The sequence below is a fragment of the Salvelinus namaycush genome, chromosome 15, assembly GCF_016432855.1.
Source record: "Salvelinus namaycush isolate Seneca chromosome 15, SaNama_1.0, whole genome shotgun sequence".
Lineage (NCBI taxonomy): Eukaryota > Metazoa > Chordata > Actinopteri > Salmoniformes > Salmonidae > Salvelinus > Salvelinus namaycush.
In genome coordinates, this window is record NC_052321.1 from 24,011,644 (window position 1) to 24,038,658 (window position 27,015).

Consider the following 27,015-nt stretch of genomic DNA (forward strand, 5'->3'; position numbering starts at 1 on the left):
TCGAGGCAAAGTGGATCTAAAGGCACATGCAGGATTCTCTCTGTGTATATGGCGTCGATTTATGCTTAATGATCGGTGTTACAAAGGGGAGTTGTGCCGTAGGTTAAGACAAAAAAAAATCTACAAGGAAATCATCATAACTTCATTCGGGAATACACTTAAAGGGGAGAATAATTTCTGAAAGAAGCTAAGTCTGTTCAAGGTACAGTGACACGTTAAACTAATCAATCAACGATCTATCGCAGGTCCATATGGCTTTTTGACCAGATATTTTCTTTACAGAACTTGTCAAGTCTCCAAAGAGCAACTCAAAGCGGACGTAGAAACCGACATGTAGGCTAATTACAGGGTTATGAACATGGCTAACATGCTACCGAAATGTTTATTTTTATCACTCAACTTGTTTGCTATAATGCCCATTTTTACTGTGAGTCATTGTTTCCGATTCAGTCGAACCTAGGCTATTCCATGATACGACGCTGGCATGCGACGGGTTTGGCAGGAATACTCGAAATGCTGTCAGCAAGGCAACAATGGCTCCGTGGTATGGCTTACAATACTAACAAAGCCTTTCCACGACATTCATGTTATGGCTTAAGTTAGGTATCTTATTTGTAGGCTACGTTGCAGCTACCCTGAAAGGTCCGATCCATATGCTATTCCTCTAACAAGAACATTTGTTAAATTGTAAAAAAATTTAATAACTAATTTAACAAATAGTTATACATTTGTTGCTATTTATTGCTACTGTATCGATACTGTAGGCCTATCCAATTAGTTGTTGGCGGATCGCGCTATAGCAACAATGTAGCCTAGGCTACATTTCCTCTTTAGCCTACTGTTGAAGTGACGATGCGGCGTTGAAATGAGAGGTTTCCCATTTCTGTCAATGTCAAAAATTCGAATTGTTTTTTTTGTCATCGTTGGCAGATCAATGTATTAAACTTGAATTTGACTGCAACAGTAACAACATTTTAAGAACCTCTACTATGGCAACTCGAATTTAGTCTGTTTGGGCATAACTCAGGTAGCAGAATGTTTAGTTGTCTGTATCCTATAACTATAGGATGTTTAGGTTATATGGAGTGTGAAATCCACCACTATGTAATTGAGATGAATCAGAATGGCTCACACAGGCATCTGATTAGAATGATGCCATGACTGGTTTGCCCTATATTGTCCTAGAGAAGCTGGGACAATTAAACAAACAAAACAATGTATGAGTAAGACACATACATCCTTCTTGCAATGTGAGGATGAATGTGTCGAGCCTAGATATCAATGAAAAATATGTTTACTCGATTACTCTGTGGCCTAAAGCCAATACAAATTATAACTTGGCAAAGGCCATTAGTTACACGCTTCCATAGCTTTGTGTCCTTGAGGTGCCTGCTTTCCTTCCTTCCAGATAAATTATTTTATCTGGGCAACAGAGTCAAATGTAGACAGTTACTCAGAAATGACAACTATTGCATAAAGTGAGAAATATCCCACAATATTGAAGTGCATGGTCTACATATCTTCTGTCACAGGGAAATTAGCCAAAGTAATAGAAGTGAGTCACCTGAATTGGAGAGATTGAGCTGAAGGTGGTAAGTTATTAACAGTGGATTTATTCTCAAATAAAGTTCCTGTTGAACGCTGACCCAAATTTGGGAAAAGCAGGTCAGTGCTTTGTTTCCCAAGATGTTGAATGTCACCCTGAGAGTCTGGCTGAAGACTCAGGCTCAGGCCTGTTTATCATAGACATCCAGTTCCTTCATTGTTTGTAATGCCAAGGTAGACTGTTGAATGATGAGGTCATTAATTTGCACACACAGCATAACACAGAGGCTCACTAGCTTCCATGAGTTGCGTTGACATGCAGACCACCTTTTGTGTCCTTAGTTTATTTGTTTTGTCAGGGTGCTAGTTTATGATCACACATCCTCAATTCAAATATTATGGTGACACTATACCAAAGATGGTTTGGTATTGTTTAGAAACTTGGGAACCAACCTCAAGTTATCAGTGTAGCTTGTTACTGCCTGGACTTGAAATATCTTCACACCCAGAAAAAAACTCCAGGCTTCTGTCATAACTGTCAATTACAGGGGGCAGTTTGGAAAACTTATCCCTTCCGGATCGTCCTCTGGAATAATGGACATTTTGGGGTAATAAATACATAACCAACGTTTTCTAGTAATACTACTTCCGGGCAAATAGGGCTATAGTCTTAATAATAACAATTATACACCAAATATAGGCATCATTTGGAAGTGGGAACAGTGGAGAAATATGATTTCTTTCTTCCTGCATCTTAAGAGAATTCAATGCTCAGTTAGATACGATCTGTAGAGGTGCTGTCTTCACCATAAATGCTGATATTATTTCGACCACGTAAAATATTAATTGAAGCCGAACTGACATTTTATCAGAAACACATTGGGTCGTTTTCACAGCTTTCATTTTCCTAACAACCGGTCAAGCTGATGTCATTTGGACATGTTGTACAGAAAATCTTTCCTGTTGTTTTTACTTTATTGTATTTTCTTCCCAGTACCTAAACATCTTTGCTTCCTCGAAAGATGACCGAGAACTTTACCGACGTCAACCAGATTGTAGCATTCGTTCTATCGATCTATTACATTATTCTGTTAAGCAAGGTTTTATTTAGTCTTCTAGGGCAACATATAATGACTAAAGAGAAGCTACATGTATCTAATTATAGACAAGTTGACTAACAAATAGCCTACCAAAATGTCAGAAATTATAAGTAGAAATATATGTAAATCAGGCAAAACAAAATCCTGCACCCCCTGTCAAAAAATCATTATGCAGTCTTTGACTTTAGCCCATAGCACAATTCCTATATTAGTGGGTTGGGTGTGGGCCTCAGATTTTCACTTTTTCGCATCGCATATAGTTGGTGGTTGCGGATGAGTTATTAGCAATTGCGGGCGGGTGTGAACAAACAGCTGACCCCGCGCACCACTCCAGTGTGCTTCTGTTTTCTGGTCTGTTCCGGGCGTTTATGGTAGCTGTCCTAACAGAGGCTGTAATCAGTAGAATGAACGGCTGCACTGCTCAACTGATTGGCCTGATGGACCAGAGCACCGCAGAGCTAAGCAGTTTGTTACATGCCCCTGTAAGTCTGTCCCAGTGACTCACAGACTACATAAAAACAAATCGCTGGATGTTTCTTACTGCCCTTTTTAGAGTAAAATGTATAGAGTTCTGTTCCTGATTAGTGAGTTTATGCTGCAAAAACATTTAGGCCTGTCGACTCAGCAGAGCCTCTAACGAAAGACCATAAACCTGAGGGAAAAGTAGGGAAAATAATCAAATCCAGGTCAGCTCTCACATCTTTCTTTAGAATAGACTGTGCTGAGCTCTGGCCCAAATCTGTCCAACATAGTGAAACAGACATTTTATGGCAATGTTTCAGAACGACAAGGAAACTAGCCACATGTCAAGATGTACTGGAAATGGTCACAAAATGAGTGAAAGAGTGTATCCTGTCACTGACTGAATGGTGATTGATCCATGATGTCAGTTCGGTCAAAGATGTCTTGGTCAGGTCTGAGCTCAGCAGAAGGTGCCGAGACACATCAATTTCACGGCCAGCCCTGTGGTCATCATACTAACAAGCTCTGTGTCCCGCTCTATAGTAACCCCCCCCCCCAAGCTATCCCAGCCCTTCATTAGAAGGCTTATTATACCTCTCTGATACAGTAGCAAAGGCCCCAGATATAGCATGTCCCCTCCCCTACATGTCCCTGTCTCAGACAGTGTGAGTCCGGCTCATTAGTTAGCACAGTAGTAAAGCACACAATGAAAATGACGCAGAGAGAGCCTACTTGTTATTCCCCCTTCACTCTCCTGGTCAACAATTGGCTGACGTGTCTTGGTAAAAGACCACTATTATTAGAATGGCATTGTGATGTCCCAAACCTCAATTTCCAGGTCAGGGAGTCACACATCCCGACCTTTTTGATGGGATCTTGGGACGGCTTTGTTTTATGATAATGGTGATTGGATGGATGTTTGAGCTATAAACTGGTAGGGCAACCCAAATGAATAGAGAATACTTTAGAAATCAATAGCCTTCTACATCTTCATTGTAAGTAAATGAAGAGAAACTCCCTGTGGGGCATGGAGCGCTAAAGGCTAATATATTGCCTTGTGAATGATTGAACTGGTATAGTTTACTATCATGGCCTTGGTGCTTTATTGATGCCAGGGAAATGAATATAACCTAGCATAAATTTTGCTAAGATGTTGACGCTTTTCAAAGAGGATAAAATATGCTACAAGGAAGTGAATGCGTGTCTCTTTCTGCTGCTGGTGTTTCAGTCATCCACTGTCTATCTTGGTGTCAATGACATGGTGATTGGTCAATGTACAGTGCCTTTAGGATCATATAACTAATTTTCACAGTAACCATTTGAAAAACTAGACCAATCTGCAACTCTGGACTATAGGGGCATTGTATAAACAGAAGTCAAATGGACATTTTGCATCTGCTTTCACTATAGAGTACTTAGTAGGTCAAATCCTCCCAATTGTTACTGTCTTCCTTATACAAATTCATGGCTGTGCGCACATGTGAGCTGGACTCTGTGGCATGACAGCCACTGTTGATGATCTAATGAGGGCTGAACAGGAGGGGTTTGGGAGAGATGGAATTTTAGGAAGATTTGAGTAGAACCCAGAGATATGCCTGTCTCCTTTTTTCTATTCCTACGCGCTCTGATAAGGAAATTCATATAAATTATTGATAAAGTGACTTGACTGTCATTTGAATAATAGATTGGTCCTATTCCCGCCTGGTGTTTTGTATGGTAATGTGCTGTGGGAGGCTGAGGTACTCTATCTGCTCTGTACACTCTTAGAAAGAAAGGTTCTGGATAGATCCAAAAAGGGTTCTATGCTTTCTTCACATATGGCACCCCTTAAGGTTCTATTTAGAATCCTATATGGAATCCAAGGGTTCTATATGGAACTAATTTTGGTTCAGTGAAGAAGAAACCCTGGGGTTCCGATTTAAAGAATCCTACAAAGGGGTGTCATATAGGAAGCAAGCAAAATAACCATTTTTGGTTCTATGCAGAACCTTTTTTTCTTAGAGTGTAAGTGGCAGATTAAATACAGCGACCCAGTCCGCTGTGGTGTGTGTGTGTGTGTGTGTTTGCAAGCTACAGAGTGGAAGAGAGGGCATGGGGAGTGCCATGGCGTGAGGCCTTTCCCCTGTCACCTCTCATTAGTGACACATAGCCCAGCTAACCTTGCCTTTCATCTTGCCACTCCCCTCCCTAAACCCAACTCAGGCCCGTCCCAGCACCGTGCTCCAGCCCATCTGTGTCCCCCACACCCCCAGACATCCTTCCTCTGCCTATTCAACATCAGAGTGAGAGAGTGGAGTTAGACTTGGGATGCTGAGGAGACACGAGTGTCCACGTCTCAAGGAAATTGTTGTTTTACAAACATTAAGATATGCTTCCAGGATCCTAGTGGAAAATGTGGTTCTTGAAGATGATTGTTTTGGACTCTGGCTGTAAAGCTGGGAGTGTGTTGTTTGGCTGATGTGATGGATGCATTGTTGCTCTGCTTTCTACTGCACCTCAGAGGACCTTTTGTAAACAAGACGGCACATCTGGGTTTTTTCCTCTATCCTAGATATAAAAATTCTCTACACAAATCCAGTCCATATTCTCCCTGAAGCCTGGCTTATTTTTTAGTTACGTCACCATTTGGGCTCTCGAGTGGCGCAGCGGTCTAAGGCACTGCATCTCAGTGCTTGAGGCGTCACTACAGACCCTGGTTCGATTCCAGGCTGTATCACAACCGGCCGTGATTGGGAGTCCCATAGGGTGGCGCACAATTGGCCCAGCGTCGTCCGGGTTTGGCCCGGATTAGGCCGTCATTGTAAATAAGAATTTGTTCTTAACCGACTTGCCTAGTTAAATAAAGGTTAACTAAAAGAATCCCTCCGATGAAACAAAGATCAACCATAACTTAGTTTTATTTGTTTTGAGTGTATTTGTGTGAATGTTTGGTTTCCCATTGTGTGAGTGTTGAGTAAGAGCTTGTGGTTTTACAGTGGGCCTCTGGGAGGCTGGTTATAGTGCTGCTCTATGGGGGAAAACACAGTGATTTATTAGCATGCCGGGGGGGGGCATCCATCTGAGATAAAGCAGATCTCCTATCGCATTGGAGCTCCCCGCCAGCCTCCCAGAGGGTCAGGACGTGTCTTTGTTGGGGTTAGGGGGATGGGTTTGTTGATGGTCATATAATCTTTAGATTTGTAACAAACATTGTTTTGCTTCAAGTTATGTAAATGATCTGGATAAGAGTGTCTGCTAAAATATAAATGTATGTGTTATCTTTTGACAGTAGACCGTAGCAGACCACCATGACTAACAGCTGTCACTTGTATTTGCCAACATGCATAAAGACTTGCAGACAGTTAACTTACTATTTCAGATCTCAAACCAAAGAAACTGCTGACCAACGCAGTTCAGAGTAGGGTTACGTCCAGGTTGGGTTAATGGAGGAGCTAACCAAGAGAGGGAGGTTGGGTGCAGGGGCGAACTGGGGCTAGGGCTGGGCCTGCAGAGAGTGGTTGAGCTGGAGTTTGTATGGGGCTTTTTGTCTAAAAGAGGTAGGCTGGACAGGGCTGGGGTCTGGTTTCCTACAAAGATCGCCATACATCTGTATTGCATTTATTATTGCCTGCCAATCAACATTTCCTGAGGGGCAGGCAGAGAGAGTGCACCAGTCTCAAGTGGTGCTAACCTTAAGCCACTGTTGAGCAGCTTTGGATGGTTTAGAATCTAGATGTAGATATTAAATTATATAAACATTTTGATGTTTTTATTCCTAATATAGCCTCTGCACGTATAACAAATATATGCAGTGTTATACAAGAGGAAGTTAATGATTTTAAATTTTCAAAAGGAATTTCAGGGGCAAAAACTGTGTCTATCCTCTGTCTGAAAAATGATTATTTAAATTTTTTAGTAATGTGAGGTTGAGATCAGTTGGAGTAACAGATTCCTTCACCCCTGGCCAGGATGTATGGTTATGCATTAAGACTGGTCTGTTTGTTTATACAACTCAGTCTCATCAGGGCTTAATCCACTGGCACTTTACTCAGTAACAGAGTTACTCAAAAACAATCAAATCACTCCATAGCTAACCCCCCTGCTCGATCTCCCCTTCTCAGGCATGGCAGGTTGGGTGTCAAAAGAGGCTCCAGAGGACCCGGCCCTGAGAGAGGGAGCCGATGGCTGAGGAATGAAGTGCTTCGCCTGGGCAGAATGACCATGCAGGAGGGGAGATCCCAGAACAACAAGTGAAGAAGAGCAACAATGGGTGCCAATGCATCCAGCTACTCGCACTCATGCTCCCCTCGTATAGGAGGAAACGCACAGATACAGCAGACCTTCATAGGTAGGATCTCAATGTTCTTACATACACTACGGGTATTATAGTAAAGAATCTTCAGTGTCGATTATCAGTGACCTCAACAGACCTTCACGGCCAGGATATGAACATAGATAAATTATATACTTAAAATGTGATGCATGATACAGGAATGACAAGCCTCACTACCCTCTGGAGAGCCTTACGATTTTTTGCAAGAGTTCTGTCAGTCAGAAGTATTTTTTTTTTCTTGACTTATGAAATGAATGTCATCTGTCTGCGTTGCTGGGCTGGAAGTTGTCACAATCGTCATATTGAGCGGACCAAGGCGCAGCGTGATTGAAGTTCCACATCTTTATTTTGGTGAAACTTTAAACAAAAACAATAAACCAATAACGAAACATGAAGAAGTAACAAAACAATATCCCACAAAGCAGGTGGGAGATAGGGCTTCCTAAATATGATCTCCAATTAGAGGCAACGATTACCAGCTGCCTCTAATTGGGAACCATACTAAGAGCACCAACATAGAAATACACATTCTAGAACACCCCCCTAGTCACACCCTGACCTAAACCACTCTAGAGAATCCAAGGGCTCTCTATGGTCAGGGCGTGACAGAAGTGTTCAAGCTGCATTCTATTAAACTTTTATTTGATCTGACTGCTCTTGTAGAGAACTGTTCAATCATCCACCGCTGCCTCTGTTAATTCCCATTTCAGACTCCAAGCATCAATTCCTCATTCATTATATATCACCTCAGGGCCTTATTGATGGCCTTTTAGGAGTGGCTGCTTATTAATTTTTTGTGTGTATTTTTTTTGTCTGCTTAACGAAAAACCCCAGGCTTTTATACTAATTTTCCTGTTACACGTTTCTTGTCTGTAGTTCTAGAGACAGGTCCATGCTCAGGGAGATTTGATTGGGTTGAAAGCCCTGTAGATTGCAAAAAATAACTGGATGTTCTTCGCGGTTCTAATGTTTGTTGGTTGTAAGCTTAGCTGTGCAGGCGTAGACAGAGGATGATTCACAGTATTAGAATGACTACTATGTGGGTCACAGTGATGGATGCTCAGGGAAGGAAGGGCAGAGAGACTTTTCTATTTGGCAGTGCTGCCTCTGACGCAAGTCCCCTCTCTCCAGCCAAACATCACTGCTATTAGGGGTAGTTCATTAGTGTATAGGTGGACAAGTCCATTGCAAAAGACTACAGGGGAAGGTGGGACTTTCCTACCCTCCCCCCCCCCCCAAACTGACACACAACATTGTAGTCCATGTTTTACTTTCTGTTGCCATCTAATTCCAACCATGCCTTAATCAAAGTCAGCTTTATTAGCAGATAGACCCATTGATGCTTGTGATGACTTTTGATGGCATTTTGATAATGATGGCCTGTTCCTTTCTTAACACAGACAGTTGAATTATCTGTGAAATGAGAGACTTGAGGCCCTAGATCAAGGGAGTGCCAAGCACGCTGTGAGGGAGCTAGAGCAGAGTGGTGTGTCTGGACAGCCTGAACAGGTCACATGACAGGGCTAGGAGAAAAGACAGATTGTGTTACCTAGGGTCATGCTTTCAGACTAGAAATGGCAAACTCTAAATGCTACCAAGCCAGAGGAATTGACCGCATTTAAAAAACAGCTGTGGAAAACAAGATACATGTATCATATGCTAGGATTTTATTCATAACTTATTTCCCTGTTCAAAAATAACGACGACATTTGAACCAGCTGACCTCTGTGTTATGTTATGTGTTGCAGGGACGTCGTCGTACTCCCAGCAGGGCTATGGCTGGGAGTCCAAGCTGTACAGCCTGGAGCAGGGTCACGACAAGCCCCATGACAGGAAGAAGAAGAGCCTGGGCCTGGCCACTCTCAAGAGGAGGTTCATCAAGCGCCGTAAGTCCAGCCGTTCTGCGGACCATGCCCGCCAGATGAAGGAGCTCCTGTCGGGGTGGGATGTGCGTGATGCCAACGCCCTAGTGGAGGAGTATGAGGGCACAGCCTCCCTCAAGGAGCTGAGCTTCCATGCCAGCTTGGCGCGTGCCAAGGCACCCAGCCTGCAGCGTGACCTGGCTGCCCTTTACCAGCACAAGTACTGCACCGACGTGGACCTCATCTTCCAGGACACCTGTTTCCCCGCCCACCGCGCCGTGCTGGCTTCCCGCTGCCCCTTCTTCAAGACCCTACTGTCCTCCTCTCCGGGGTATGGCGCTGAGGTCCTTATGGACATTGAGACGGCGGGCATCGATGTGCCCATGTTCTCTGCACTACTGCACTACCTGTACACGGGTGAGTTTGGGGTGGGTGGGGTGGAGGACTCCAGGCTGCAGAATGTGGACGTGCTGGTGCAGCTGAGCGAGGAGTTCGGCACGCCCAACTCCCTTGAGGCAGACATGAGAGGACTGTTTGACTACATGTGTTACTACGACGCCCTGCTCAGCTTCTCCTCCGACGCAGAGCTGGTGGAGGCCTACAGCAGTGGGGGAGCTGGAGGGGGCGTGGCCACAGGAGGCTGCCGGGGGCTGGGTTCCCCAGACGAGGACCTGAGGGCCCACAAGGCCGTGCTCTCGGCCCGCTCACCCTTTTTCCGGAACCTTCTACAGCGGCGCATCCGCACGGGGGAGGAGATGACGGAGCGCACGCTGCAGACACCTACACGCATCGTGCTGGACGAGTCCATCATCCCGCGGAAGTACGTGCGAGTCATCCTTCACTGCATGTACACCGATGCGGTTGAGCTGGGGCTGGTGCTGAGGGGGAGCCCCTCGGCCGGGAGCCTGGGGGAGGTGCAGGTCCTGGTGGCCGGGGGCAGGGGAGGAGCTAGCACCCGCACTGAGGAGGCCATGGAGCTCTACCACATCGCGCTCTTCCTTGAGTTCAGCATGCTGGCACAAGGTAAGTTACAGTACCAACCATCCCTGTCTGTCCTGCCCAGTCACACTCCAGCTCAGAGCGGATATGAATGAATGGTTCACATTCAACCTGGGGCTACATGTCCAGTTCATCCCAGATCCCTTTATAATCTGTTCAGTGTGTGTGGATGAATGGTAATCTGGGAGGCTGCCTGTATCAGCTAGTGAGAATATGCTTCAATGGTTTAAATCCTTTAAATCAGGTCAGCCAATGTGGATAAATGGGCCGCATCATGAATTTGAAAGTCAATCTTTCATGCTAAGAGTGTTATTTTAATGTGATATTGCCCTTAGCTCTGTGACGGTATGGGTCTGACTGAGGATAGATATCCTCATATAACTGCATCTCTGCATACTGAAATCTATCAAAGGTTAGCAGGGCAGGAGTGTGAGCCAACATCAAGACTTTAATGTAGACTGAGTATTGGCACAACTGCAAAAGCTATCTCCATGTCTCTTTCCATCCCTATAATCTCTGTAGCCCCCTCTTCTGAGGGACCTGTGTTCCTATCAGTTTGGACCTAGTATCTAGGTGTGTGGCAATAATAATTAGGCTGCATGTGAAGATGTATGTGTAGGCCTAACCATAAAGTAATGACTAACCTTAACTAAATCAAAGAATAAATACAAACAAGTAATAGAGTTATGAATTATGAAGACCTGTCGGTGTAATCACAGTAAAATCAGTCTCAATAGAAAGCTCAAATTGGAATCGTATGTAACCCAACAGTTATTATTTCACACTTCAATACTCAAATAAATCACAGATATACACTTATTTAGGAAGGACCTGGTACCAGGGTTTAATACCTAAAAGCATTCATTTTATACAGAGGGGATCCCCTTCAAACCAATAAAAGAAATAGCAAAGTAATTAGTCCCCAATCCAATGACACTCACGGTTCGGAATCCAGGTCACCTGTGCGTGACTGAGAAGCGCAAGAGTGCAAACAGTCCATTGGGCCTGTCACTCAGAGCTTAGTCTCTCACAACATCTCCAACAGTCGAGCCTCCGAGCGGGAGGACAGCAAAAGCAGAGGTCTTCCGACGCCAGTAGAACCCTCAAAAAAAGAATATCTTACGCCGTCCTCACTTGGTCAGGGATGCGGGGCTAACAGTTCATTACTGGGGTCTAACTAAATAAAACCATTACAGTGCCTTCAGAAAGTATTCACACCCTTTGACTTTTTCCACATTTTGTTGTGTTACAGCCTGAATTTAAAATGAATTAAATTGATATTTAGTGTCACTGGCCTACACACAATACCCCATAATGTCAAAGTGAAATTGTATTTTTATACATTTTTACAAATTAATAGAGAATGAAAAGATGAGTCAATAATAGAAAATGTCTTGAGTCAATAACTATTCAACCCCTTTTGTTATGGCAAGCCTAAATAAGTTCAGGAGTAAAAATGTACTTCACAGGTCAATCATTTGCATGAACTCACTCTGTGTGCAGTAATAGTGTTTTAACATGATTTTTTTATGTCTACCTCATCTCTGTACCCCACACATACAATTATCTGTAAAGTCCCTAAGTCGAGCAGTGAATTTAAAACACAGATTCAACCACAAAGACCAGGGGGGTTTTTCAATGCCTCGCAAAGAAGGGTGCCTATTGGAAGGTGGGTAAAACGGAAAAAAGCAGAAATTGAATATCCCGGGAAGTTATTAATTACACTTTGTATGGTGTATCAATACACCCAGTCACTACGAAGATACAGGCGTCCTTCCTAACTCAGTTGCCAGAGAGGAAGGAAACTGGTTAGGGATTTCACCATGAGGCCAATGGTGACTTTAAAACAGTTAGTTTAATGCTGTGATGGGAGGGAAACTGAGGATGGATCAACAACATTGTAGTTACGCCACAATACCAACCTAAATGACAGAGTAAAAAGAAAGAAGCCTGTACAGAATAAAAATATTCCAAAACATGCATCCTGTTTGCAACAACACACTAAAGTAAAACTTAAAAAATTGTGGCAAAGAAATTAACTAGGGAGGACTAGGGTTTTTTGGGGGGATAAAAAGAAACGGAATCGCTAAGCACAGGAAAAATCCCTAGAGGAAAACCTGGTTGCCTGCTTTCCCCTTTCCGCAGGACAATAACCTAAAACCTAAGGCCAAATATACACTGGAGTTGCTTACCAAGACGACATTGAATGTTCCTGAGTTGCCTAGTTACAGGTTTGACTAAAATTGGCTTGAAAATCTATGGCGCAACTTGAAAATGGCTATCTACCAATGATCAACAACCAACTTGATAATGATGTGCAAATATTGTACAATCCAGCTGTGCAAAGCTCTTAGAGACTTACCCAGAAAGACTCACAGCTGCAATCGCTGCTAAAAGTTATTGTAACATGTTGAATGCTTATGTAATCAAGATACTTTTGGCCATGTAGTGTATGTGGACACCCCTTCAAATCAGTGGATTCGGATATTTCAGCCACACCAGTTACTGACAGGTGTATAAAATCGAGCATACAGCCATGCAATCTCCATAGACAAACATTGGCAGTAGAATTGCCCGTACTGAAGAGCTCTGACTTTCAACGCGGCGCTGTCATAGGATGCCACCTTTCCAAAAAGTCAGTTCGGCAAATTTCTGCCCTGCTAGAGCTGCCCCGGTCAACTGTAAGTGTTGTTATTGTGAAGTGGAAATGTCTTGGAACAAGGGCTTCGCTGCAAAGTGGTAGGCCACATAAACTCACAGAATGGGACCGCTGAGTGCTGAAGCGCCTAGAGCGTAAACAATCGTCTTTCCTTGGTTGCAACACTCACTACCGAGTTCCAAACTGCCTATGGAAGCAACGTCAGCACAATAACTGTTCATCGGAAGCTTCATGAAATGGGTTTCCATGTCCCAACCAGCCGCACACAAGCCTAATGTCACCATGTAAAATGCCAAGCGTCGTCTGGAGTGGTGTAAAGCTCGCCGCCATTGGACTCTAGAGCACAGGAAACGCGATCTCTTGAGTGATGAGTCACGCTTCACCATCTGGCAGTCTGACGGACAAATCTGGGTTTGGCGGATGCCAGGAAAATGCTACCTTTCCAAATGCATAGTGGCAACTGTAAAGTTTGGTGGAGGAATAATCATCTAGGGCTGTTTTTCATGGGTCGGGCTAGGCCCCTTAGTTCCATTAAAGGGAAATCTTAACGCTACAGCCTACAATGACATTCTAGACGATTATGTGCTTCCAACTTTGTGGCAACAGTTTGGGGAAGGCCCTTTCCTGTTTCAGCATGACAATGCCCCGTGCACAAAGCGAGGTCCATACAGAAATGGTTTTTCAAGATCGTGTGGAAGAACTTGACTGGCCTGCACAGAGCCCTGACCTCAACCCCATCGAACATCTTTGGGATGAATTGGAACGCTGACTGCAAGCGAGGCATAATCGCCCGACATCCATGCCCGACCTAATGCAGAAAATGTCAAAGGGTGTGAATACTTTCTGAAGGCACTGTAACTAGCCGTCTTGACAGCTCACAGAGTTCATGGGGTTAACCTTCTCACGCCTCAGACTGTTGCCTAGCAATGCACATTTGTGGCCTGCTGGAGGTCATTTTGCAGGGCTCTGGCAGTGCACCTCCTTGCACAAAGGCGGAGGTAGCGGTCCTGCTGCTGGGTTGTTGCCCTCCTACGGCCTCCTCCACGTCTCCTGATGTACTGGCCTGTCTCCTGGTAGCGCCTCCATGCTCTGGACACTACGCTGACAGACACAGCAAACCTTTTTGCCACAGCTCGCATTGATGTGCCATCCTGGATGAACTGCACTACCTGAGCCACTTGTGTGGGTTGTAGACTCCGTCTCATGCTACCACTAGAGTGAAAGCACCGCCAGCATTCAAAAGTGACCAAAACATCAGCCAGGAAGCATAGGAACTGAGAAGTGGTCTGTGGTCACCACCTGCAGAACCATTCCTTTATTGGGGGTGTCTTACTAATTGCCTATAATTTCCACCTTTTGTCTATTCCATTTGCACAACAGCATGTGAAATTTATTGTCAATCAGTGTTGCTTCCTAAGTGGACAGTTTGATTTCACAGAAGTGTGATTGACTTGGAGTTACATTGTGTTGTTTAAGTGTTCCCTTTATTTTTTTGAGCAGTGTATATATATATATATATATATATATATATATATACTGTGGTTGATGTGTCAAAGAATAGCGTCCATTTGCCCATCTGTCTTTAACAGCTACATTCCATCTCTGCTGGAGATCAGTGGGGTTTTGACTGTATTACATATTCGGTAGTAAAGAAGACACTGATCATGGCTGTTGCCCACCCACTCCATCATATACATACAGAAACAGGGATTAGTGCCTCTTGTCACTAGCTGCATCACAGACAGGAAACAATGTACTACTGGGCCGTCGAGACAGTGGGAAGATTACAACCTTTGTCTGTCATACAACAAAAACACAATGTTATTAACAACAACATTTTTTTAAAGCTTTTCTTGTAAATCTCAAAGTGCTGTTGCAGTTAAAAGAGCATGGGGAACACAACTCCATGTTTGCCTGTTATAAAGGCACAGTAGAAAAGATGGCTCTCTCACACACACACACACACACAGCTGGCCAGATCTTCCTCACACCCGTACGAGGGCTCACTGTACTTAGGTGCTGATACAATATGTATTGCAAGTCTCACGGTGCTACACTGGGTGTACAAAACATTAGGAACACCTGCTCTTTCCATGACTGACTGAACAGGTGAATCCAGCTGAACGCTGTGATCCTTTACCTGTTAAATTCACTTCAATCAGTGTAGATGAAGGGGAGGAGACGGGTTAAAGAAGGATTTTTAGGCCTTGAGACAATTGAGACATGGATTGTGTATGTGTGCCAAGACAAAAGATTTAACTGCCTTTGAACGGAGTATGGTAGTAGATGGCAGGCGCACCGGTTTGAGTGTGTCAAGAACTGCAACGCTGCTGGGTTTTTCACGTTCAACAGTTTCCCATGTGTATCAAGGATGTACCCCCACCCAAAGGACATCCAGCCAAACTGACACACCTGTGGGAAGCATTGGCGTCAACATGGGCCAGCATCCCTGTGGAACGCTTTCCACACCTTGTAGAGTCCATTTCCTGACAAATTGAGGCTTTTCTGGGGGCTAAAGGCGGTGCAACTCAACATTAGGAAGGTGTTCCTAATGTTTTGTACACTCAGTTTATATGTATTGCGATTTTATTTTGCGATTCGATGTTCCAAACATATTGCTGCAGAGGGACGAGAGAGCCATGAAGAAGAAAAAAAAAGTTTTGATCAGTCATGGAAATTTAAAGTGCTGAAGCTATTTACAAGCTATGAAGGAAAAATACTGAAGTTTTGGTGCAGGTACAGCTGACTAGCGCAAAAATAATATTGCGATATTGTCAAATAATATCCCATTAACATTATTGATTTCCTAACTACTCCCTACAACATCATGTCTCTCAGGGTTGCCAAGGCAGCTTAGCACGAGGGAAACTGTCATCCCCTCAAATTCCCCCTCCCCCTCCAAGCCTTTACTATAGGGTATTTATATCCCCTCTCTTGACCACAGAGAAGCAACAATCTCATCAGTTCCCATGAAACCCCATGTTGTGGTGTGTATCAAGGACCTCTCATTTCATCTGTACGATAGCCGTCTTATTTAGTTAATTACATTTCCATCTCTCCATTTTTTCCCCTTCTCTGTCCTATGTTAGTTATCCTCCTCTCAAAGACACCCCTAACCTTTTTAACATGCATGCACGCTCAGTCACACACACGCACCTGGTGGTCAGTGCCGTTTAAGATTAGGGAGGACAATTATTTATTTTTAAGATCATGGCCATTACAGCATATTGGATGACTCACTCATATTCCATTCACCCAACCCAATGTAACATGATAGGTTTGGGCTACTACATGATACTCAAATTTTCCCTACACCCATCGTGAGGTTGCTACAACCTAGCCTACAAATTAAAGTTTATAATGTAGGTGCACAGGTCGAGGGACAAATTGGAGTAATCAAGGTGACAGACAGTGTAATCATTATTCCAAACAGTTACAAACTAAATGAGAGTTCCTATTGGACAAATTCAGGTAGGTCCATTCACGTTTTTTGTTCCGTTTTTAAGAAACATTTTGCAACACAATTGGATGATCACCCGCACGCACACACAGTTAAATTTCAGCAGCCACATAAAAACAGCATCACTTTCCTTGTTGTATAGTTCCTTCTCGCATCTACGTGCTCTCCTCTCACGTTTCCTTTAGCTTGTGGAGTTCAGTGCACAACAAACAGCTGTCTGTGACCAGGCGAACAAACCTCTTCAAGCCAAACCTTCATGACATAAATGCTAACCGCTTCACACACAGTCTACGTTGTCACAGTATTAGCTAAAGTCATAGATAACATAGCTACTAAACTAACGCATTAGTAAACCCACAATTAAATCCATGTGTATCATCATGCAGTACAGAGTACAGCAAGCAGTTTAGTAGTTACATCGGTGGGCCCTGGTGGCAATAAATTAATAAAACCGAAAGATTACCTTGACTTGGAAGAGTTGGAGTGTTGGAAAGCCTTAGCCAGCTAGCTAACATAAATAGCATTCCTCTCTGTTTGAGTCAGGTTGTTGAGTAGGCGGCATTAGCTAGCTAAGTTATTGAAAAAAATACAACAAAATATAGCTCTCTCTCTGCTGCTTCTCAATTTTTTTTAAATAAATAAATTTGTTCAAAACTGTTCAACTGTCAGTTCATGCTGCAAGAGCTCTGGAGGATGTCTTCCGGAAGTCGTTAGAATTACTGTGTAAGTCTATGGAAAGGGGTGAGAACCATGAGCCTCCTAGGTTTTGTATTGAATTCAATATACCACAAAGAGGGGGACGGAAAATAGCTGTTCTCCGGCTACACCGTGGTGCTGCCCTAACAGAGTGCTGTTTAGGCAACTATAGACCTTCATTCCAAAACAGTGTGTTTTAATCAATTATTTGGTGACGTGAATATAATTAGTATAGTTTTATCTAAAAATGTTAGTTTTTTTTTGTGTTTCACAATTTCTATCTTTCTGAAATTCACTGAGTAAGATGGTCCTCCCTTTCCTCCTGTGAGGAGCCTCCACTGACACGCCGTTGGCCACCAAAACTCTTGCTCACCCAAGTGTCAAATGAGCTGAGAAGGCCCATGATTTAATTTCTATGTGACAACCTTGAGTGACCTCCGCCTCCTGTCAGAGACCTGGGGTAGCTGTCATGCGCATCGGGTTATCTCCGGGCTAGCAGTCCCTTCCTTCTCCTCGTCTCTGTGCCTCAACTGCTCCCCCTCCATCTGATTGAGCTGTGTCCAGGCCAGGGTACACTCACTGGTGGTAGGATTCAATCTGAGAGCCTCTCGTCTCCATCAGCAGTTATCAACCCTATTAGCTCCCTAGCCAGAGATCACTCACTCTTTTACTCACTCTCACTTATCCTGACCGATATTAAAAGCCTTATTCATTTTTCAAACACAGTGAGAGCGTTGATAATGAGTAGATCAGCATACCAATGCAATGACCACACCTTGGGTGGGAAATAAATAATGTTAGTCAGTCAGTCTTCAGAGTAGCTTGCTGATGTGAAAGTGTTTGAGTGGTAGTGAATGGGATCAGAATTGATATCTAAACTTGCCATTGCATTTAAGAGGCTATTGATAGGCCCTGTGTGACTAACAGCCTTAGTTCTGTCATAGCACCTTCCATTAGGAGAATCTGTCAGCCGTTCAACTTTCTCCTGTTATGTTTTAAGGAGAAGTCTTGGTCTGTGATATTGCTGTCTGATCAATCATATCTTTGGTTACAGGCAGAACTTGACCTATGACATGAGTGAACCCCAATTGTTCCAAGCAGAGGGGGATTTCCAGTTGCTTCTCGGCAGAACTTATCGGTTTGCTTGGAAGTTGGCCTTCGACCTCAGGCAGTCGGAGTGAAGCCCATCATTCTTCTTTAGTCTCTCCTCCTTCCTTTTTGTTTTGTTTGAGACCTCCGCTAAAAATTAAGCTCTAGTTACTTGAGTAATCAGACATGATTCAAGTCCACCACAGTGTTTACTGGTCCTGAGTGCTGCTGATGTCTTAAGTGGGTTTGGAAACGTTGTTTCATAAACATGGAGCTAAAAAAAACAGCAAGCACACATCCTCAGTTATTGCCGTCTCACAGATGCAGTTGCCATAATGCTCATTGTGTTGATACTCTAGTCGGTCTGCTAGGCTGCAGTGAATGCATAGTGCCAGAGAGGGAGAGGAGGGGAAGGAGGAAGGGGAAATGGCTTTAGTATTAGATATAATGCCCAGTCTAATCTCCGGCTCATAATAAGGGTGCAAAGCTTTAAAAGGCTGAATGGTGCTATGCATTCTAATGGGCTAATAGAGAACAGAGCTGTCTGCTTTCATGTGCTGCTGGTCCCCACTGGGGAAGCTTTACCTTTCAAAGGAAGTTGTGTCTGTCTGTGTGTGTCTCTCTCTCTACGTGTCTACCCCTGCTCAGAGAGTTTGAGAAATTAGGATAGAATGAGCGGAATACAGAGAGAAGAGATACAGGGAGGGAAGGAAGGAAGGAAAGGAAGGAAGGAAGGAAGTGTGGAATCTATTCCCACTTCAGGCTGTTTATGGAAGATAAAAAGGCAAAATGTCTGCGTCCACATTTCAACCTCATCTGTCCCCTTAACGACACAGGATTTCCATCCTGCGTTTAACACTGTTGCGGTCTGCTTTGCATCGCTCTGACTAGCTAATAAAAGTAAAGGAAGGGACCAAAAATCTAGGAAAATGTAGCTTTAACTGTGTGTGTCGGTTGAAGGAGGAAAAAACTTTTTTTAAAGAGGAGGGCAGGCGTCATCTCCCTGAGCGTCAGTGTCCAATTTCCCAGAGTGCAGTTTCAAAGGGAAAGGCAGTGCAGCAGATCTCACGCAGCCCACAGATAAGAGTCTCAGAGGAGCGCTGGTACTGGAGCTCATAACCCAGCTAAGCCTAGGGCAGGGCAGCCTGCTCTGCTCTTCTCCACAAGCTAAATACAGAGCCAGCAGTAGGGGGCCTGGGCAGGGGCCACTTCAAAGCAGACCAGTATCTCTGTCTGCCTCAGTGGCACACTGTGTGCCTCTATCACTGGCATCGCACTGCCTGCTCTCATTTTCCACTGAGTTGACTCAAAAAGTGAAGCCAAATTATTTATGTACCCTTGTGGACATGCACTAGTTTCCTATTCAAGTTGATGTAATTTGATTGTTTGATGTTTATTTTAGTTCTAGTTCTATCTCAATTGCTACTGCCACTATGACTGCCACTATGACTGCCACTATAGCCATTTCTGAAATTCCATTTCACCCAAGATGTGTTCAAATGGCTACAATATATCAAGTAATAATTAATAACCCTCTGCAACTTTTAATTTGTTGTTGATTAATGTGTGTGTGTGCATGAGAGCGTGTGTTTTCTGTGTACGCGTATACTGTGTGTGTGTGCAGCATACTTCTGGCTGCTGTGTTAACTTAGTGTGGTGAACGGGAGGTAGAGTGACTGGACACGTGAAGTTATCAAAGGCATTTCTGTGGGGTTGTGTGTAACAGTGTTAAACCACTGCCTGCTGTTCTGGTATGTGCTCTGATTTAGGAAACGCATGGAGGGGGGTGCTGGGGGAAAGGGGGAGTGCTCCCCGTAGTGATGAATAGGAGGGAAACTACTGTAGGCTTCTGAATGGCTCCAGAAGTGTCCGCTGTGTGACTGTGGCGGGATATTTATGGTTCAATTAAGTCACCCATTAATACTCTTACTAATGTTCTGACAGAGTATGACTTCCCATACAATAGATTTAAAAATGTAGCCTGGGCCCATACTGTGCTGTAGCCAACTCAAGCAATACATATTTGGCATGACACAGAGAGGAGTTGGCTGAAGCACAAACTGACTGGACCACCAGGCTATTAAAGGTGCTGTTCACTCAGTGATATGAGTGTTAGAGGTATGTGACCCCTGTGCTATGTCTTCCTGTCTCCTCACCCAGGCTGTGAGGACATTGTGGTGGAGAGCCTGTCCCTGGACTGCCTGGTTCCCATCCTGAAATGGAGCTCTCAGCCCTACGGCTCTAAGTGGGTCCACCGCCAGGCCCTACACTTCCTGTGTGAGGAGTTCAGCCAGCTCGTGACCTCTGACGTACTCTACGAGCTCAGCAAGGAGCACCTGCTCACCACTATCCAGTCAGACTACCTACAGGTGAGATACCCACGCCGCTGTGTGATTCGACTGGATGCATCTCCACAGACTCCTAAGATCGTATCCTGTCATGGATGGGCATGTGTAATCGAGTACTCGAACAGACTTACAAAACTATCTATCAGAGATTTTTCTTTCTTTAATACTGTAAAACTATTTGGTGGAATGGTCTTCGTGGCTGCCCGACTGGACAAGTTACATTTTGTCCCAAAAATAGTTTAATTGTTGTCTTGAAGTTGACGTTATTTTGGTTTGACTCAAGTGTTCCATTTGTACATGTGTATTTGCGGGGCACAACAAAAAAGAAACCAAGCCAAGTATCACACAGTTATTCTCCCTAAATTCCCTTTCCCCTCTGTTTCTCAATCACTCAAATGCGTTCTGACTGCTCCCTCAACACACGTGTGCTGGGTTTGCACGCAAGCTCCCGTTTGGCCTACAGAAATAAATGTCTATAAAAACATATCTAAATGATGGGATACACAAGCTACATTCCTTGCCAAATGATGTCACCTTTCACAAATTCAAAATGGACTGGTTGGTTGAAGTTGGGAAAATGTGTTCCAACAACGAGTTGCAGTTTTGGAATAATTGCATCCCGTCTATTCTCCACTTACGCTACTTTGCGAACTGCTAGTGTCATTTAGAATTGGTTAGCCTCGGCTATAACCCCCTGAACACAGACAGACAGTTTGCACACTGAAAATATGCAAACGCGTGAGTTTGATAAAGACTGAGCGTAGGCCTCTCACCAAACTGATGTCGTAGCCATAATTCATCACCATGCAGTGTTCAGTGTGGAATTATTCATCCATTTGGAAAATTCCAAAGAACAGTCAGAATAAACTTAATCAAACGTCTGTATATCAAAAAGAAGACCAATTTTTTGGTTCGGAACCATGAAAACTTACCAAATGGAGCCCTGTTTCAAATGATCACTCATTGAGAATACCTGTTCCAGAAGCAAAATGCACATCACTACGCACTGGCAACTTTTGGAAAAATATTCTGTTCTATTTTAGTCTGTTATGTTACATGTTTTTTTACTATAACATAGGTGTGTCTTGACTGTGAATAGGGCTCTGGAAATAAGAGCCTCTTGTCTGCTAAATTAACTGAACAAGGCTATGCCATTGAATCATAGGTTTCTACAAGCGCCAATGCTGAGGTTACTGCCTTCCAGAAGATTGTGTTCCATTATAATATATTAATCCTGTCCCATTGACTCTGTAGTCAGTGCTTTGGCTACAAAAATGTAACTGTCTTTTTAGAATTTCCCTTTTTCACCTCCCCAGAGTTCTCAAGTCTGCGAGGCAGCTAGGGCATGATTGGTTTGACAATTATTTGATGAAGAGTGGCAACACGCACACGGCTGCATAAACACAAACCCAAACACACAGGGTCTGGAGCACAGACGGAGTGAGAACGTTCCCTGGAGGCATTGCCGTCTGACATGGCCACTAATTGAAACTGAGCTTTGGTCTGCTCTGCTGTGCCAAGCTCCCTGGGTGTCGCACAGGACGGCTGAGGTGAAACGTTGTAATCCAATCAGACAAATACTGTACAACTCTCAGCCACCACTACACCGTGTCACACCATCAACCACATATTCAAGTCTCCTCATTGAACCGCCTCTTCAGATGTTGCTTTACACTACAATGTTTAACCTTGTCGTTCCACCTTTCCTTCCCTATCACCATCCCCCTCTCATCACGCTATCTTTTTTCTCTCGCACCCCTCCCCTGCCCTCTTCTCTCTCTCTCTCTCTTTCACAGGCGAGTGAGCAGGACATTCTCAAGTACGTTGTGAAGTGGGGCGAGCAGCAGCTTATTAAGAGGATGGCAGACAGGGGTAAGATGATACACTCTATAATTACCCTCCGAGCAGGCCTTCTAATGGCTGTTGGAAAAGCACCCACCTACAGTACCAGCGCCTCCAAAATACACTAAGACTATAAAATCATTTAGTTTTCCAAGTTTTATCCTTAAAAATGGGAGACTGAAGCACCACGATCGTAGATCGCATTATTCTTTTTGTTTTTGTGTGGCTCTGAACCCGACTGGAAAAATACTGTATCGTTAAAAAATAACGAGTGTGTGTTGGCCTTACTAACCACATAATTATATATAGAATCCCTACTAACTGTGTGTGTTTTGTGGGCGGGTTCTTTTCCCAGAGCCCAACGTGCTGAGCGGAACAGCCCACAGCGTGAACAAGCGGGGGGTGAAGAGGAAGGACCTGGATGTGGAGGAGCTGAAGGAGATCCTGTCCCCCCTGCTTCCCTTCATCCGCACTGAGCACATCCTCCCTGCCAACAGCGACGTCCTCTCTGACGCGGTTAGTAGTCATGGATGACGTGTCATATGGATGTTTCAATACAGTTTCTGATTGCTGCCAATACATATCGTGCAATCTATCATTTATGCCCTATTAATGGCTTAGTAGTTGATTGACCTGACCTTCTGGGTGTGTTCTCTTTAAATGACCCTCTTTCCATTCACAGACAAAGAGGGGTCTGATCAGCACCCCTCCCTCGGACATGCTGCCCATGACTGAGGGGGGCAAGGCCAACTCGTGGTTACGGCAGAAGAACGCTGGCATCTACGTGCGACCACGTCTCTTCTCTCCATACGTGGAGGAGGCCAAGGTAGGACACTCCGCATCGAGGGGTTGATGGTTAACGGAGAGTATTTTATCTCTCTTCTGTCTCATCTCTGTGAGAGGGTTTGGGTCAGGCCAGGGTATGACCGACTCCTAACCCGTCTCTTCCTCCACTCAGTCTGTGCTGGATGAGATGATGGTGGAGCAGACAGATCTGGTGCGTCTGCGTTTGGTGCGCATGTCCAACGTGCCAGACACCCTCTACATGGTCAACAATGCCGTGCCACAGTGCTGTCACATGATCAACCATCAGCAGATGGCCAGCAGCCAGACCACCGCTCCGTCCGTGGTAGCCAATGAGATCCCAGGTAAGAGTACAAAACTGGTGCCAATAAGGAAGCCATTTAGTATAACATATTAGAAACATTGACATGGCCCACCAACCCTCTGTGTGTCCTGTCAGTACCCAGACTGGCGGTGGTTAAGGAGATGGTCCAGAGGCTGCAGGAGCTGAGTCACACAGACCAGGTCCAGAGGGCCTACGCCCTCAACTGTGGCGAGGGGCCCACCGTCAGCTATGAGCTGCAGCTGCGTGTGCTGAGGGAGTTTGGCCTGGCGGACGGGGCTACTGAGCTACTGCAGGTGAGAGGGAAGCCCCGTAGGGTACAGGGAGGACCAGGCTGTAGACTTGTTAGAGGGAGACCTCCGTCCTAAAGACCTCCCTGAAAGACAAAAGTATCACTCACTTAGTGTGCTACGTAATGACGTGTGTGTGTGTGTGTGTGTGTGTGTGTGTGTGTGTGTGTGTGTGTGTGTGTGTGTGTGTGTGTGTGTGTGTGTGTGTGTGTGTGTGTGTGTGTGTGTGTGTGTGTGTGTGTGTGTGTGTGTGTGTGTGTGTGTGTGTGTTATAGTAGAAGGTTTTTGGGATGCTAAATGTTTTGTTTGTTTATTCTCAGAACCCTTACAAGTTCTTCCCAGAGGAGCGTTTTGGAGACGAGAGTCCTGTTCTGGCCCTGCGCCGGGCAGGTCGTTGTCGGGTCAACAGCAGCCCAGCGATGGACAGCATGTTCTCAGACCTGGAGGGCATGGCTGGGTTTCACCCCCCACTGCCTCCCCCTCCACCCCCATACCACCCCCCTGCCACCCCCAGCCGTGCCCAGCTGAAGGGGGCCTGGAGGCCTCGTGTGCCCATCCCACCCCCCACCCGCTCTTTCTCCTACCCCTGTAACCACACTCTGCTCCAGCTCCACACCACAACCAAACATGGCAGCCCAGACTACCCCTCCGCCCCCAGGCCTCCACCTCCAGACTGCAGCAACCCCCAGGCCAAGGGCCGAGCCCTGCTCCCAGAACCACAGGTGAAGGTCCACATGTCATGCTGTGTTTGTTGCTTTTGGTCATTATAGCTGAAGAAGCGTATTGTGCTGTGATCATGTATAGCTCTAACTAGCTGTGTTGGTGTGCTTCTCTCTGTCTCTCCAGCTGATCATGGAGCCTGTGATGAGGGAGTACATGCCTGACATCGCTCTGGGCGTCTCTGTCATGACCCTGAGGGAGCACCATATGGGGGACAGGGACGGTCACGACCCTCACGGCCCCATGGCCCACCCGGCCCCACACCTCCCCCCCGGCCCCTGTCCCTCCACTCGCCTCAGCCTCAGTCATGGTCACTCCTGTAAGAGGCACGCTCCAGAGCCAAAGCTGGAGGCCCAGGCAGAGTTCCCTGATCTGTATGACTTCTCCTGCCGACCAATCACCGCAACCTCCAGCCACCCCCTGCCCCCCTACGCAGGGCCAGACCTCTACAGCCACAGCTCCTCCAGCCACCCTCCCTCCTACATGTCTGACAGCCAGGGACGGGCAGCTGAGGCACGCTCTGACCCCCTGCGCCTGGACGTCCTAGGCCTGCCCCCCCAGCGGCAGGATGGAGCTCTGGCTAATCCCTCTGGTCCCCAGGCTGGGGAAGGACACATCCCCAGAGGACGATCAAACAATGAGACCGACCTTACTCACGGTCTTGGCCACTTGTGTGGCTCCACCAGTGGAAACCTAGACGGGTATGAGGAGCGGTCATCGGCCCACAGGGAAGGCCCGAAGGAGATGGCGGTTACTGGCGAGTCCCCAGGTTCAGGGGCCCAGCAGCCACATAGGAACAGTATTAGCGAGGAGGCAAGCAGAGAACGCAGGTCACCCAACAACCCTGACTACCCTTACAAGAAGTCTGCACTATAACCCTCGGGGAGGACCAGGGGTTGAGTCGTCAAAAGGGAAAGTGAGGGAAACAACCCTCTGTCATGGACAGCAAAGCACTAATGAGTGTGTGTGAAGGGGTGGCTAATGGTTTCTATTTATTGTGTGTGTGTGTGTGTAAGTACCCTACCTCCTCCCGCCCTTTCTCCATGACATAGTGCTGTCTTCACCTCACGTCTCCTCTGAGTGCTACAGATAAGCAGCATCAGGACTGTAGGTTAGTTAGAGAAACAGCAGTGACTGTCAGACTGTTGTATTGAAGCTTGGTGAAGCCAACCTCAGTGCTGCAGTTTTACAATATAACTCCAGCAGTACTGTTTGAGAGGGGTTTTGCCTATTTCCCTTGAGCCTTGTTGCACCACAGGTTTGTTGTGACCTCTAAGTTGTGGGAATCAGGAACAAAGATCTTATCATAACAAAGATGGTACTATGATCGTAACCATGAAATGTAGTTCAGATGTGCTGAGGATGTATAATATACATATGGACTGTAGTCCTCAGGATATACTTTAACTGGGTGATATATAAATAGGATCTCAGTATAAACTAGTTAACACCAGCACATAGCTTCAATCAGCGTTATCTTCATGATAAACTTGTGTAGAAACATTTTCTTGCTCCTCTCATTTGTATTTCCTCTCTCTTCCTGTAGCATTCCTCCAGTACGTACCTCACCTGACTGGTTACATTTGATTTCCCTTTCTGGTGCTGCATGTTACACAGAAATGCTGATGAGTAATAGGCTCAGGCTTGTTCCGTTCAGGCAGGAAGTAGGTCTGTTGAGGCTGTCATTGTGCTGCCTCTTCAGTCTCTGATATACAGTGCATTCGGAAAGTATTCAGACCCCTTGACTTTTTCCACATTTTGTTACGTTACAGGCTTATTCTAAAATTGATTAAATTGATTTTTTCCCCTTGTCAATCTACACACAATAACCCATAATGACAAAGCAAAAACAGAAATATTTGCAGACCCTTTACTCAGTACTTTGTTGAAGCACCTTTGGCAGCGATTACAGCCTTGAGTCTTCTTGGGTATAACGCTACAAGCTTGGCACACCTGTATTTGGGGAGTTTCTCCCATTCTTCTCTGCAGATCCTCTCAAGCTCTGTCAGGTTGGATGGGGAGCGTTGCTGCACAGCTATTTTCAGGTCTCCAGAGATGTTCAATCTGTGTTCAAGTCCGGGCTCTGGCTGGGCCACTCAAGGACATTCAGAGACTTGTCCCGAAGCCACCATGCTTCACCGTAGGGATGGTGCCAGGTTTCCTATAGACATGACGCTTGGCATTCAGGCCAAAGAGTTCAATCTTGGTTTCATCAGACCAGAGAATCTTGTTTCTCATGGTCTGAGCATCTTTAGGTGCCTTTTACCAAACTACAAGTGGGCTGTCATGTGCCTTTTACTGAGTAGTGGCTTATGTTTGGCCACTCTACCATAAAGGCCTGATTGGTAGAGTGCTGCAGAGATGGTTGTCCTTCTGGAAGATTCTCCCATCTCCACAGAGGACCTCTGGAGCTCTGTCAGAGTGACCATCAGGTTCTTGGTCACCTACCTGACCAAGGCCCTTCTCCTCCGATTGCTCAGTTTGGCTGGGCGGCCAGCTCTAGGA

At 45.3% G+C, this 27,015-nt stretch overlaps 1 protein-coding gene across 1 annotated transcript; it reads left to right on the forward strand.

Moving 5' to 3' along the window:
* On the forward strand, window positions 1–26,259 carry LOC120059894 (BTB/POZ domain-containing protein 7-like). Its single transcript, XM_039008966.1, has 11 exons — window positions 1–202; window positions 7,208–7,434; window positions 9,168–10,304; window positions 20,345–20,553; window positions 22,329–22,404; window positions 22,730–22,890; window positions 23,057–23,200; window positions 23,333–23,522; window positions 23,618–23,796; window positions 24,111–24,512; window positions 24,637–26,259. The coding sequence occupies exons 2-11, from the start codon at window positions 7,353–7,355 to the stop codon at window positions 25,384–25,386; spliced, it is 3,330 nt and encodes a 1,109-aa protein (XP_038864894.1). The 5' UTR covers window positions 1–202; window positions 7,208–7,352; the 3' UTR covers window positions 25,387–26,259.
* Window positions 26,260–27,015: the final 756 nt, after the last annotated feature.

Coding starts and splice junctions, on each gene's coding strand:
- LOC120059894 (XM_039008966.1), top strand. CDS start 7,353: ATGGGTGCCAATGCATCCAGCTACTCGCACTCATGCTCCCCTCGTATA. Junction 10,305..20,344: donor GTTCAGCATGCTGGCACAAG/GTAAGTTACAGT, acceptor CTCCTCACCCAG/GCTGTGAGGACATTGTGGTG. Junction 23,201..23,332: donor CATACGTGGAGGAGGCCAAG/GTAGGACACTCC, acceptor TCCTCCACTCAG/TCTGTGCTGGATGAGATGAT.